We start from the raw sequence: 15717 nt of genomic DNA on the forward strand, positions 1-15717 counted from the left end.
TTTGATGTTTACACATCCTGACACTCATGCATGTCATGTCGCACAGCCTACACTGATGTTCATAAAAACCAGACTAGACATAGAAAGTTCATATTCACAGGATATATTCATTAGTACGCTCTGAAGAAATGATTGGCATTTTAACCATGTCGGCCCTCAGGTTCAAGGTCCACATCGATATCTCGGCGCAACACCACCGACTGCTAAAATGTGCCTGCGTTTCTCGTTGTCTCTAGAAACCGAAAGTAATTGATCAGTGTGACTTGAGCAGACTTGCAGTATGCCTCGCAGACGTATGCGAAAACCGTACCATCAAATGACTGAGTTTGAAAGAGGGCGCATTATTGGCAGGAGAGGACGTGATGGATCCATCCGGGAAATTGCTGCTCGTGTGGGAAGAAGTGTGTCGGCAGTGCAACGGGTGTGTACAGAACGGTTCACAGAAGGACTTAGAACACGACGAGGTGGGTATGGTCGCACCACACAGACCACCCCCGAGAAAATCGACACCTCATCCGAATGGCATTGCAGGGCAAATCTGCCTCCTCCTCAGCTCTGGCGCAACACATCGTACACTATCAGGAGTGACAGTCCGTCGCCGTTTATTACGGTCTGGGTTAGCGGCGCGTCCTTCAATTCTCAGCCTACCTAGACAGCGACGTCACTGGGAACAGGAATGACAACAGATAGTGTTTTCGGAAGAATTCACGTTCTGTTAGTTTGAAACTAAAGCCGCAATTTGGTTCGCCGCAGACATCGGGAGAAGCATCACAATGTCTTCATTCGCACAAGACATACAGTGCCAACTCAAGGCCTTATGGTGTGGGGTGCTATAGGGTACAACCACAATCATAGCTAGTGCGTGTCCTGGGAACTGTGACCAGTTTGACCTACGTGAATGACATTCTGCGACCCGTAGCCATAAACTTTATGCACGACACCCCAGACCCCATATTTCAGCAGGACATTGCGTGACCACATGTTGCTGCACGAACACGTGCCTTCTTGTTGTCACAGGATGTCAGACTGTTGCCCTGGCCCGCCCGATCACCGGACTTGTCGTCAGTCGAAAATGTGTGGGATATGGTGAAACTACGGGTGCGGCGCTGTGACCCAAAGATGAACTGTGGAACCAGGTGATGGCTATACCCCAGGACGCCATTTGCGCTTTATACGCGTCGATGCCATGACGCATGGAACAATTATTTATCAGTGCCCATGGAGGACCCAGTGCCTAGTAGGCAACTGGACACATGCCGAATCTAGGTGACTAAAATACTAGTCGTTTCTTCAGAACATACTAATGAACATGTCCTGTGAATATGAACTTCCTATCTCTAGTCTTTCAAGGTGTTGTGGTTTTTATGAACATGAGTGTATAAGGGCGTAATTCAGCATCACACAGCGACTTTTGGACGGCTCTCCTCCGTTATGCTGGATTGGAAAATATCTTTTGAAACTATGGAGAAAAGGTGTCTGTCGGTAAATGTATCCACCGGGGTGAAACAAAACTTCGCAATCAATCAATCAATCAATCAATCAATCAATCAATCAATCAATCAATCAATCAATCAATCAATCAATCAATCAATCAATCAATCAATCAATCAATCAATCAATCAATCAATCAATCAATCAATCAATCAATCAATCAATCAATCAATCAATCAATCAATCAATCAATCAATCAATCAATCAATCAATCAATCAATCAATCAATGCATTTACCACTGTCGCCCTAGTGGCCTTTTCTTAAACGTTCCCAAAGAACTTGGAAATTTATGGAACGTTTTCATTGATAAATTATTCTAATCTCCAATTCCTCTTTATATAAAATGAGTCATTGCCCCAATTATTATGATCTTGCCTGCCTTTTCAAACCATCCGGAACATATGGCGTGTGGACAAATAAAGCGGGGATTGTCCGCTTTCAAGGCGACACTCCCGAGATAAAAATCGATATTTCGGTCATTTTGGAGAGATTTTTTAATGACTGAAATTGAAAGGATTGAGTTCATTTTTTGTTGTCACGAAGTTATTCCGCTGGATTCAAACAATTTATCACTGTAATAATGTTTTGTTTGCCAATTGTAATTTTACATTTAAATCCCATTTTCTCCCATAATATTCTGCCAAATGTAACAAAATTTGTATGGTATATGTACCACACCTATAATAAGAAACCTGCGTACGGAATTTTTGACTGAAGAATTTTTTCAAGTAGTAGGGATTTTTAAGTCCAAAATTTTAGAACGCAAAAATTACACAAACTTTAGTACGATATATCTCCTTATATAAAATTATGTACAGAAAAATCTATACATACTGCTTTTAAAAGAAGTATTATCTACCTAATTACGAATTTACATTATCATGTTAATTAAATTTCATGAAAAATGGAATTAAAAATTCAAAACAAAAAAAAATATTTTAGAAAAACGATTAATTGTATATGAAAGAAATGTTCCAGATATCTCTACTGTTATGTAGGTGACATTCCCACGAAGTTTCGTGAAAATCTATGCATTAGGTAACTAATATCTTTTTATCTCCAGAGTCTCGTCTTCAGTCAATCAATCAATCAATCAATCAATCAATCAATCAATCAATCAATCAATCAATCAATCAATCAATCAATCAATCAATCAATCAATCAATCAATCAATCAATCAATCAATCAATCAACCAACCAATCAATCAATCAATCAATCAATCAATCAATCAATCAATCAATCAATCAATCAATCAATCAATCAATCAATCAATCAATCAATCAATCAATCAATCAATCAATCAATCAATCAATCAATCAATCAATCAATCAATCAATCAATCAATCAATCACTACTGATCTGCATTTAGCGCAGTCGCCCAGGTGACAGATTCCCTATCTGTTGTTTTCCTAGCCTTTTCTTAAACGATTGCTAAGAAATTGGAAATTTATTGAACATTTCCCTTGGTAAGTTATACCAATCCCTAACTCCCCTTCCTATAAACGAATATTTGCCCCAATTTGTCCTCTTGAATTCCAACTTTATCTTCATATTGTGATCTTTCCTACTTTTAAAGACACCATCCAAACTTATTCGTCTACTGATGTCCTCCCACGCCATCTCTCCACTGACAGCTCGGAACATACCACTTAGTCGAGCAGCTCGTCTCCTTTCTACCAAGTCTTCCCAGCCCAAACTTTCCAACATTTTCGTAACGATACTCTTTTGTCGGAAATCACCCATAACAAATCGAGCTGCTTTTCTTACGATTTTTCCAGTTCCTGAAGCAAGTAATCCTGGTGAGGGCCCCATACACTGGAGCCATACTCAAGTTGAGGTCTCACCAGAGACAAATATGCTCTCTCCTTTACATCCTTACTACAACCCCTAAACACCCTCATAACCAGGTGCAGAGATATGTACCCTTTATTTACAATCATTTTTATGTGATTACCCCAATGAAGATCTTTCCTTATATTTATACCTAGGTATTTACAATGATCCCCAAAAGGAACTTTCACCCCATATTTGTGAAACTCACAGCCTGACTTTTATCCCCATTTATCATCATACCATTGCCTACTGTCCACCTCTCAACATTATCGAGGTCATTTTGCAGTTGCTCACAATCTTGTAACTTATTTATTACTCTGTACAGAATAACATCATTTGCGAAAAGCCTTATCTCTGATTCCACTTCTTTACACATATCATAAAGGTCCAATAATACTGCCTTGAGGAATTCCCATCTTAATTTTTCCAGGAACAGATAAAGCTTCACCTACTCTAATTCTCTGAGTTCTATTTTCTACAAGCAGAGCCACCCATCAGTCACTCTTTTGTCAAGTCCAACTGCACTCATTTTTGCCAGTAGTCTCCCATGATCTACCCTATCAAATGCCTTAGACAGATCAATCGCGATACAGTCCAATTGACCTCCTGAAACCAGGATATCTGCTATATCTTGCTGGAATCCTACATGTTGGGCTTCAGTGGAATAACCTTTCCTAAACCCAAACTGCCTTCTGTCAAACCAATTATTAATTTTGCAAACATGTCTTATATGATCAGAAAGAATGCTTTCCCAAAGCTTATATATAATGCATGTCAAACTGACTGGCCTGTAATTTTCAGCTTTATGCCTATCACCCTTTCCTTTATATACAGGGGCTACTATAGCAACTTTCCATTCATTTGGTAAAGTCCCTTCATGCAAACAAAAATTAAAAAAGTACTTCAGATATGGTACTATATCTTTAGTATATCCCCCGAAACCTTACCAATTCCAGCTGCTTTTCTAGTTTTAAACTTTTGTATTTTACTGTAAATGTTATTGCCGTCATAGGTAAATTTTAATACTTCTTTAGTATTTGAAGATCACTGAAGATGCTGGAAATGGCCTCATCTGAACGAATGAAAAACTGAGGATCCAAAAGTCCTGATTCAGAACTCAACTGGACGATTTAACGTATGCACTGCAGTAAATTTGTAAGAATACGAAATTGGAGTCATTTTTGATAATGTTTTGACACAACGATCTTTTAATAATTCCCACTTGCACAGATAAACGGCGCTTTCCTTCACTCGAGCATTGTTTTCTGGTGTTCCAACTCTTTTCGGATAGTTACGGTGTTTATTCGCTACAGAGCTCGTTTTACGCCGTTTTGTCACTAAACACGTCTGCTCCTCTCATTCACTCACACGTAATGGCATAGCGACGTACTCGGGAGATGCAGGAGACACGCACGTCCAGACATGTGACAGCAACAGACTGATGCATTGAAATCATGACTTCCAGCATTTCCTGTGACGGGCAGTTCTTCTTTTCGTTAACAAGGGTCAATTTCGCGTCAGTCTTATAAACATTTTATTTTGTCCACCCTATAAAACAAAAGGGGCTTTTCTACAGTACGCGAAACTTTTCTTGATACAAGGTTTTACGGGGTAAGGAATAAGGAGGGAGCTCTCCCGGTTCCGGTAATACTGCCAACTGAATGGAAATGAAATCTGAATTGAATCGATAGTATGATTGATCGGTAGGAATTTTCTAAACCTTTATTATCTTAAGCCAACAACTGTATCTCACACACATTATACAATATTTCTCGATGTGAATCTTGTTCCTAGCATGTATTCTATAGTTTGGCTTTGCTGTGTAAAGAACAACAGTGCTAGTACGTAAAGTGTACACCAGATGTTTCACGGCGATTCATAGTTTGTGTGTCAAAGGTTGCCAACATGAATCTCGAAGAAAACCGATGTCTACCGATGCAGCAGGAGGGAGCTCAGGTATCAAGTAAAGGTTTGAGTACTGTATAAACACCAACATTCACCATTACAAGACCGGTATCTCTCTATGTGTCAGAATGCCTTATCCTCTCTCAGAAATCCGCGCTCGCTAAGTTAGAAGAAAAGATTCCCCACGTCACACTTCGCTTAAACTGCAAAAAGGGGATCTAAATAAGAAAATCCAGACAAGAAATCTACTCTAAGATAGAGAAAATCTCGGACACAAAGCGCAAACGATCACTTACGACGGATGGACGACTCTCGATAAAGCGCATTTTTAACAATTTTGACTCAAAACCAAAAACAGTTCTCCGGTAAGTTAACGTCAAGAAAGACCTCGAAGAAATGAGCCTCCGACCAGATAACGCGCTCAAACAGAAGAACCATCGTGACTTTTGGGATTTTTTGGAATGAGAAGTGGACAACTGGCGCAAAGTGCCAGAGCTAATGAAAACCTACTGGATCAAAAAACTGAGTGAACGCCACAGAATGTATAATGAAACTTATCGTGGTCCCTAGATGGCCGATTAGCGAGTAATAAATAAATAAATAAATAAATAAATAAATAAATAAATAAATAAATAAATAAATAAATAAATAAATAAATAAATAAATAAATAAATAAATAAATAAATAAATAAATAAATAAATAAATAAATAAATAAATAAATAAATAAATAAATAAATAAGTCTTTCGTGGTGTGGCTACTGTAGTCACGTCCTAGTTCGAGGACCATGGGTAACGGCTGAGTGGCCTAGTAAGTGGTCTTGAGAGTCGGGATACCAGTTGCTATGGAATGGTAGTGGGCGTATCGGACATATTCTGAGTCATGACCTATCTTTTGCTCAGGCGGAGAGGAGAGCTCCTCCGTGAGTAAATGTAGCATCCTGCTTCACAGAATTTTCACCGAGCCCTTTTTAAGCAAGCCTCAGACCTACGGGAGTAACGGATCCCACTGCTATTTTACAAGCCAGAGATTCCTTGGAAACATTTTGGCGAAAGGAATGGAATTCGATGGAGAGCTGTCAATATCAACGGGGCTTATGGAGGAAAGAAAGTAGAACTCACTGGGTCAGCATAGAGGATGCGTCTGGATGTGCTAGGAGTTAATGATATTCGGGTAAGGGAGATAACTAGGAAGAGATAGGAGATTATAACGTGTACTTGACGGGTGTTAAAAAAGGGTACACCGGGCGAGTTGGCCGTGCGCGTAGAGGCGCGCGGCTGTGAGCTTGCATCCGGGAGATAGTAGGTTCGAATCCCACTATCGGCAGCCCTGAAAATGGTTTTCCGTGGTTTCCCATTTTCACACCAGGAAAATGCTGGGGCTTTACCTTAATTAAGGCCACGGCTGCTTCCTTCCAACTCCTAGGCCTTTCCTATCCCATCGTCGCCATAAGACCTATCTGTGTCGGTACGACGTAAAGCCCCTAGCAAAAAAAAAAAAAGGTACATGTGGAGAAGATATGAAAGCTAATATGGGAATTGGAAGCGTTTGCCGGACTTCTGTGCTAGTATGGGTTTAGCAGTTACGAATACATGCTCCAAGCATAAGACTCTTCGCCTCTACGCATGGGAGGGTAGGGGCACCAGATCCAAATGATAACCGACTTTGAACTAAGGTATTCTGTTAGGAATGTGTGGGTGTTCTGGGGATTTTTGGATGATACAGACCACTATCTGATCTGTAGTGAACTAAGTAGCTTTAGGCCTAGGAGAGAGAAAGTAAATCTGTCTGCAGACGAATAATCTCCAGGACGGGGAAATTACACGGAGGTACACACCTAAAGTGTCTCTCCCGAAACACTGAAATGAAGCACTACCAGACAGTCATCCACCCTGAAGCCTTATATGCTTCAGAATGTCTAATATTCAACAGGAAGGGACTCACGGACAAGCTCGAAATCCAGGAGAGAAAAGGATTTAGGAATTCCGGCATCTCAGAGTCTCCGAAATCCGTAAAAACGTAGTTAGTGGAACGTAAAGCCAATAACATTATTATTAAACTTGTGCAGGTAAACGGACTTAAATTAGTAGAACTTTGCTTAACTTTTGATTCGATCTTTTCCGGAATATGGTTTCTTATCTCAAATTGATCAATTTGCCATCCTCCACCATCCCTGAAATTTTGTAACATCATCCCGTATACACCCTGTATGTTTGCCTAGTTGTACTTCCTCTTAAAACGATAATCACCACCACAAACACTTAATAAATTTCGAAATTCTTTGCAGTTATTTAATAAAAGACTAGGAAATCAACAGATAGGAAAACTGTCACTTGGGCGACTGTTCTATATGCAGATCAGTGGTGATTGATACTATATTACTGTCTGTTTTATTGCAGGGCAGTAAACCACAGGTGAAGAGCCTACGTATCGAGTCGATCATCAACTATCGATATGCTTACCCCATGGTGTACAGTGACATAGTCAACCCTGCGAACGTCTCTCGAGAAGTTACCTTCACCGCAGACCTGCCAGATGATGCTTTCGTCTCGGGGTTCGCCATGTGAGTAATACTGTACTTCACGGTAGTACTCTATCCTTCTGTGTTTATTCTAATTCCTCTTCTGTGTCACCTTTCCCTTCACTTTCTTCTTCTATTTGGCCTTTTCGTAATTACTCGGGTTAGCAGTGAATGTACATGATGAACCCGAATTCCACAGACAAATGTTCGGAGGTTGTTCAGGGTACGAGGGACTTGTGCTCTCCAGTGGGTTGTTACAGATAAATTGGATTTCATTTGCTTTGTTGCCCCAATTAGCTTTGTACCTGTATTGCGCTGACAATAATAATAATGATAATAAACATAATAATACGAAGGTAGATCAATTATAAATGGGATTTTTGTTCCTGAACATCAACAGTTGGTAGGATTGGCCCCGCGCTTCTGCTATGCTTAGGCGGGACCGTAAGGAGTGGACAGAGCGTGCTGTTAGATATTTCCCGCCGTTTCGTCAGAAATGCTCACGATGTCGGAGCAACAGGTGCACCCCTCCACTGCACAACTTATAATTATAAACATTTCTTGCTCGTGAAGGAGTTATAGCCGCGGAAATTTGCCACGGATTGACTATTATCGCCACACTTTATCTTGGTGGATTTACACCCTAGTACTGAATAGGTCGACCTCGCCAATATTCGAGATACGTACTGGCAACCTTTGAAACACAAACTATAAATTGCTTAAGCATCGCTGTGCGACATCTGGCGTACACTTTACGTACTAGTACTGTTGTTGTTTACAGAGCAAAGCCAAACAATGGAATTCATGCTAGGAACAGGATTCGCATCGAGAAATGTTATATAATGTGTATGTGACACAGTTGTTGGCTTAAGATAATAACGGTTTAGAAACTTCATATCGATCGATCATATTCTTGATTCAATTCAGATTTCATTTTCATTCAGTTGGCAGCACTACCGGAACCCTCCTTACTCCTCACCCCCGTACACAAATGCCGATAACACATAGTTTGTTGATCAAACATTGTCAAGGGCGAGTGTGTGTAAGGAGTGGTGGAGGAAAGGCGAGGCAGCACCAGTAAAAGCCAACACTCGACTGCCAGCTGGCAAGGTTCTTGCAACCGTTTTTTTTTCGATCGGCGAGGCATTTTGATGATTGATTTTTCGCATGAGCGACACACAATCAATGCTGCTTACTACTGCCAGCTGTTGAACAAGGTGACGGCTGTATATCGCCGCAAAAAACGAGACCAACCGATTCGACAATGTGCGGCTCCATACTGCAGCTCTGTCTCCAAGCTACAGGAAATGCACTGGACTACACTTGATCATCCTCCTTACAGCCCGGACTTATCGCCCTGCGATTTCCATTTGCTCGGACCGCTTAAGGAAGTGCTAGGAGGCAACGATTTGAGTGTGGAAGACTTCGTGCGCAACTGGCTGATGACACGACATTGTTCTTTGTACGATGCGGGCATCAAAAAGCTGCCCATACGCCGGGACAAATGCATTTCCAAAGCTGGAAACTATGTGGAAAAATAAATCGTAATTTCCTTGTGTGTATCAATAAATGAATTTGAATAAAAAATAAAATCCCGCTTATATTTGACCCCCCTCGTAATAATAATAATTACAGCACTACAGCACAGTAGTCAAACCGGAATGCCCATACGCGAGTGAATGTCTAGTAATGAATTACAAGCTGAATAAATCAGAAGTACTGAAAAAAAAATATACGGAAAATACTCGGTCCGACAAGAACAAAAGAACTCTGGAAATCAAGAAATAATGATGAAATATAGCGGAACATGGAAAAAATAATAGATACAATGCGGAAGGGGAGATATATATATTTTGCACTTTTATACAGAATGGATAACAATATGTTAGCCAAACAGATCTTCAAATATCTTTGGAACAAGAAGTTAACAATACGGATTTATGAAGTCAAGAAAGATTTTGAAAGAAACAACATAAGAGAAGAAAAAGAAGAAGAAGAAGAAACAAAGAAAAAAAAGAGAGAGATTTTTAGAAAGAAAGGGTTAAAATTGGAAGGATTCAAGTGTCGGGTGAGAAAGAAAACCAGCCCAAAATGTTTCTCGGAGAGGGAAAGGGGACATATTGAGCAGATGAAGAAGTATTGAAGAAGGAACAACAAAGGATGAAGCACTGAAATTGTCTCGTGGTCCCTAGAAGACCCTAAGGGAGAAATAATAATAATAATAATAATAATAATAATAATACCATGAGGACCACCTCAGTAAAATCAGACCTACAGTAACTGCAGATCGCATTAAAGACCACAGAGAAACGATCTCAGTACCGACATTCCATCCTACAGTGAGCCTTCCAACTGTTCCTCACAAGCAAAAAAAGTACAGGGATCACCAGACCCAAGTGGACGGGTGGAAGGAAGCCGGCACACAGCCAGAAAATTAAAATTTACTGGGCCAAGAAAGAGCAGAAGACCTCAGCTAAGAGTTAAGACGAGCCCCGTGGTCCGTAGTAGACCCAAACGAACCAAATAATAATAATAATAATAATAATAATAATAATAATAATAATAATAATAATAATAATAATAATAATAATAATAATAATAATAATTTATAATAAATCATGTAAACGCTAACATTTGATGTTAAACACTTATGTCTTATGGCGACGATGGGATAGGAAAGGCCTAGGAAGTGGAAGAAAGCGGCCGTGGCCTTAATTAAGGTACATCCCCGGCATTTGCCTGGTGTGAAAATGGGAAACCACGGTAAACAATCTTCAGGGCTGCCGACAGTGGGGCTCGATGTTAAAACAGGAGTCAGACAAGGAGATGGGTTTTCCCCTTTATTGTTTAATCTTGTTTTGGAAAAAAGTGATCAGGACTTGGGGAAAAGAGGTTAAAAGAATAACCCTTGACAGATTACCTGGAAATAAAATTAATTTACAGTGTTTGGCCTTCGCTGATGACTTAGCAGTGTTGTCCAATAACAGACAGGAAGCGACTGCATCCAGAACCCGACTCCAGATCTCATATCAGAAATCTCACTACATGGAAACATCTCTCCGGTACCTAGATGGACAACCAATGAAAACCCGAATATGGAAAAATATCCCAAGTGTATAAATTCAAATACCTGGGAGAAGTCATCCAACCTTCAAGACTCAATCGTGAAGCTAACAAAGAAAGGGTCTCTAAACTACAAAGAGCATACAGACTCACTTGGAGCAGATATAATAAAAAAATCTATATCCCGAAATGGAAAATCAAGACATTATAACACTGTAATCAAGCCTGAAGCACTATATGCATTGAAACACTGAACCATGCGGGCAGATGATTGATCAAAGATGTAGACCAGCAAGAAAGAAAAATCTTAACGAAATTTTTTGGGCCAGTCTGTACAGGGGGAATTCGGATGATAAGGAAATCTCATTACCCGTACCAACACTCCGAGAAAATCTCAGACTCATTGAGGAAAAGTTGTTTCAAATTTTATGGACATATTCTGAGAATGAGTAATCACAGACTGACTAAGAGAATTCTGAACCTAGTCCTATCAATGAAAGTAAAAAAACACAATTGGCTTCTCGAAATTGGAAAAGATCTTCAGGAAATAGACATCACAGATGACATTGTGTTAGACAGATCTAAGTTCAGAAAATTAGTAGACAATCACCGCTTTGAACATCATAAAAGGACTACCACCAACAAAACCTGGACAGAAGATCGCAAGAAAAGCCACAGCGAGAAGATGAAGAGATTTGGGGAGAAAAAAAGGCAACATGAGCTAAATAAGTTCATAAGAAATAATAATAATAATAATAATAATAATAATAATAATAATAATAATAATAATAATAATAATAATAATAATAATATGCTGAGATTCGGAGTCAAATTAACACATTACAGCACTGTTGTTAGACCAGAAGGCTTGTGTGCTTCGGAGATCCTGTCCATGAATCGGAAAGGACAAGTCAATCAACCACTTAAAAGAGAACGCAGGCTACTAGGAAAGATCTTGGGCAACAGAAGGGTTGATGGGCAGATTCTACTAAAAATCCCATAAAGAAGTATACACGAACAACAATTAGAAAGAGAAGATTCTTCCGAATGTGTAATGACCGGCTCGCAAAGAAAAACTGGGATTATCAATTTAGCGAATTTATTATTTTATAAATGAACTCTGATATTTGCCGCTACTATTGTTATTTTATCGGATTCTTCGGAAGATCTGGAGAAAATGTTGAATGGTATGAACACAGTCTTGCAGAAGGATTACAAGATGAAAGTAAATCAATCCAAAACCAAAGTAGCAGAATGCAGTCTAATGAAGTCAGGTGATGCAGGAAATGTTAGATTAGGAGATGAAGTGTTGAAGGAAGTAGACGAAAATTTTTACTTGGGTAGTAAAATAACTAAGGATGACAGAAGTAAGGAGGGCATAAAATGCAGACTGGCACAAGCAAGGAAAATAAATTTGCTCACTTCGAACATTGATGTAGGAATTAGAACAGTTTCGTGTGGAGCGTGGCATTGTATGGAAGTGAAACATGGACGATAACTAGCTCAGAAAGAAAGAGAATAGAAGCTTTTGAAATGTGGTGTTACAGAAGAATGCTGAAGATGAGATGTGTGGATGGAATCATGAATGAACAGATACTGAATCGAATTGCTGAAAGGAGATCGATTTGTCTAAATTTGACCAGAAGAAGAAATAGAATGATAGGACACATCTTAAGACACCAAGGACTTGTTCAGTTCATTTTTAAGGGAAGTGTAGGCGGTAAGAACGGTAGGGGTAGACCAAGGTATGAATATGGCAAAAAGATTAGAGTAGATGTAGGATGTATTAGTTACGTCGAAATGAAACGGCTAGCACAGGACAGGGTGGCATGGAGAGCTGCATCAAATTAATCTATGGACTGACGACCGAAAAACAACAATATAAATGAACTTTACAGCATCTTTCTGCTTCAGTTTATAAATGTAACAAACGTAACAAAAACTTGTTGTGCGAAACCATTTGTGGATATTTAGATGGAGTAGCGGCAATTAGGGAGGGGCGAGGGAGCAGCCGCCCGCCTTTATTTTGAGTAAACATTACACTTTTACTGAGTTTTAACTAGGAATTATTATAAAACGCAATTTTTACGAGCCCTGATGTGTCAGGTAATTCTTCCATTTAATTTCTTTAATTATTAACAAAATTATTAGCGGAAATACGCACAACATATCGTTAGTTGCGGCTATCCGATCTGCATAGCGCCATAGCAAGTAGCGGAGACTCGCGCAGCAGCGTATACCATGCGCTGTCAAGAAGGGTAGCAGGGTTATATTTTCGCCAAGGTCATTGACACCGAGGTGTGATTCACCCGCTTGCGCATTCCTCAGTCTCTGTCGAAATTCGTTCAGAGAGCATCAGAAAACTTACAATTTTGTAGATTTTTAAAAAAAAGTTTTGATGTATATAGCCTCCCCCCGAAAAACTGGGTACTTTTTGTTGTCTGTCAATTTTTCGCCCCTCTCCCTACTTCTAATTCCCAATCGCCGCTACGTGTATTTCTCCTCTTTATTTCGGCCTATATCGGCTGTCTCTTCCAAAGATTCTCCATGTTTCTTTTTTGTTAGTTTCCGGATGGGCTAAATATAGATCTCACAGAACTAGGTTTCTTGGCCTTTATTTTCTATTCCCGAAACTTTTTCCTTCTTTCGCTTCTTATATTTCTCTCCTCTTCGGGAATGATCCGTTCGGGTCTCCGTTTTAGTGGTTTCTCTTCTAGACAGTCGACTTCTCTTCTGAACTCTTTTCTATTGTGGATCATCTGGAGTATAATTCCAACTTCTTCTGCATCCTTGTATACCTATTCTATCCACTTGGGGGCGGCCTTTAACCCCATGAATCATTTGAAGAAGCTTTTGGTCAGTCGTTTTTCATCGATTCTTACCACGTGTCCGTAGAATTTCAGCTTCGTTCCCGCATTGTGTCCGTGGTCTTTTCAATTTTTCCTTTTCTTCCAAGTCCCATGAGTAGCCTTCTGTGGCCTTAGAATTTTCCTCAGTATCTCTTTTTCCTTCTTCTCGAGTTCTTACAGCTCCCTTTTCTCAATCCTTCCAGTTTTATTACTGGAGTTATAATGTTGGATTTTGGTGTTGTAGGATATTCCCCTTTTGTTATATCTGTTTCGTGTTAGTTTGTAGGCGAGATCTAATTTTCTCGCTCTTACCTTGTTTGCCTCTTTATCGCCCATCTAATAATAACAATGTTTACAAACGCGAATGTTGATGCAATGGTGTCTTGTTACAGCACGATTAAAGGAGTCGTCTACAAAGCCTACGTGAAGGAGAAGGAGGAGGCCAAGAGAATATACCAAGACGCCGTGTCGCAGGGAAGGACAGCAGGTCATGTGGCTCTCAGGTCTGTATTTTGTTTATTGTTCGCAGTCAATCGACTCGCTTAGCGACCTTTATATGGACACTTTCCGAAAATTCTAGAAAACCCATGGCAAAATATTTCAGACATGTAATGGATTTAAAATTATTCCTCGCTATGGTACGATCTGTTCAGCATTTCATTCATGCGTTCCTTCACTGTCAGCCTCACGGTGAATTCAAACATCAAGATTCTTTGAACTTTCCCTGATTTGGTAATGGTGAGCCATCTAGCGGTCGAGTTAGAACTAGTCGTACGAAGTGCCTATGTGGTGCTGCTATCTGGCCGGAGAAGTTAACATTGCTAGGCCGATGACCGTGGGTCGTCAATAATGACGTCGATAGCAGTTTTTTTGATTCTTGTTGCTGAATTGGAAGAAGACGCCTTGAAAACTACGCTTCTGGTCCTGGTTTTAGGATAAATTATCCGTCAAGAGAAGAAAAATGATTGTGGGATTTGATCCCGGATGATGGTTTCACCATCAGGGCGTAAGGCCCGAAAAACTGGTTTGTTTTCTTTTTAAAAAGTGATTTCATTTCTTCTTGCATCTGATCTTGTAAGTAGCTTCAAGCATATCTACACCGGTTAACCTAGCCCATCGAAACCTGCTATTTATTTGTTTTAAGAGACATGAACACTACTAAACGCTACGATATATGAGAAATTCTAATCTGATTTTCGGACTTTTCGAGCCTTAAAAAAATTTAGGAATTAAAAAAAGATCTGGTCTTCATCATGTCTTTGTAATACCTTTATAGTTTTGGGGTTTCAATTCGAATTGTATAAAATATATTAATGTTTCGTTTAATGCAGTTATTTAAGGTTCCATGTCAGTAAAGGTATATTTACGTTACGGAGGTCCCAACTACCTATTATATACGAAGTGTCTGTATAAGCTTATGGTGGTTTAATTTCATTTCCTCATTTAAATCATAATAATTATTTTATTATTTTAATATTTTCAAGCTTTTCCGAGCAAGTAAAAGAAAAAGAATAAGGTTTAGGAAGAAAGCTTTTCTGATGATTCACTCGGTACTTGAGTTGGGATTTGATCATGGCCGTTGTCACTCTGTTACAGACAGAAAAAGAAAGAAAAGAAAAATTGTCTGCGTTTACTGGAAATTTAAATGACAATTTGTTTGCTTTTCAGTTGACTTGTTCAGAATTTTTATATTTAACTAGCAATATTCCCGTACTTTGCTACGGTTTTAAACAGAAATTTATCATTCAAAATTTAGCATTTTGGAGAGTCCACTGTCGGCTGAGCCTGTAAAATATACCCTCAGTTCACACATCAAGCGGTTTTGGAGGAATGATGTTTTATTTTCGGATCTAACACTCATTTGAATCCCATAGAAGAAGAATGTTTTAAAACCCAATCTTAACACTAGAACCGCGGCTGGGTTATTTGTGACCCAGCTGTTAGTTCTTTCTCCCATATCTTCTGCAAAAAAACAAAAAACAAAAAAAAACATTTGTAGCAAGTGTACAGCCAAGGAATATACTGGTACCTGCGATAGAGATTTTATTTGAAAT

At 39.4% G+C, this 15717-nt stretch overlaps 1 protein-coding gene across 3 annotated transcripts in view; it reads left to right on the forward strand.

The window, feature by feature from the left end:
- The window catches only part of LOC136885350 (inter-alpha-trypsin inhibitor heavy chain H3), a 160351-nt gene that overhangs the window by 14811 nt on the left and 129823 nt on the right, over positions 1-15717 (forward strand). For all 3 annotated transcript variants that reach the window (XM_067157863.2, XM_068230393.1, XM_068230392.1), the window contains exons 2-3: positions 7630-7793; positions 14056-14166. In XM_067157863.2, the coding sequence (XP_067013964.2) occupies positions 7630-7793; positions 14056-14166 (275 nt within the window). The remainder of the gene's footprint in view (positions 1-7629; positions 7794-14055; positions 14167-15717) is intronic.

Source organism: Anabrus simplex, chromosome 14, assembly GCF_040414725.1.
Source record: "Anabrus simplex isolate iqAnaSimp1 chromosome 14, ASM4041472v1, whole genome shotgun sequence".
Lineage (NCBI taxonomy): Eukaryota > Metazoa > Arthropoda > Insecta > Orthoptera > Tettigoniidae > Anabrus > Anabrus simplex.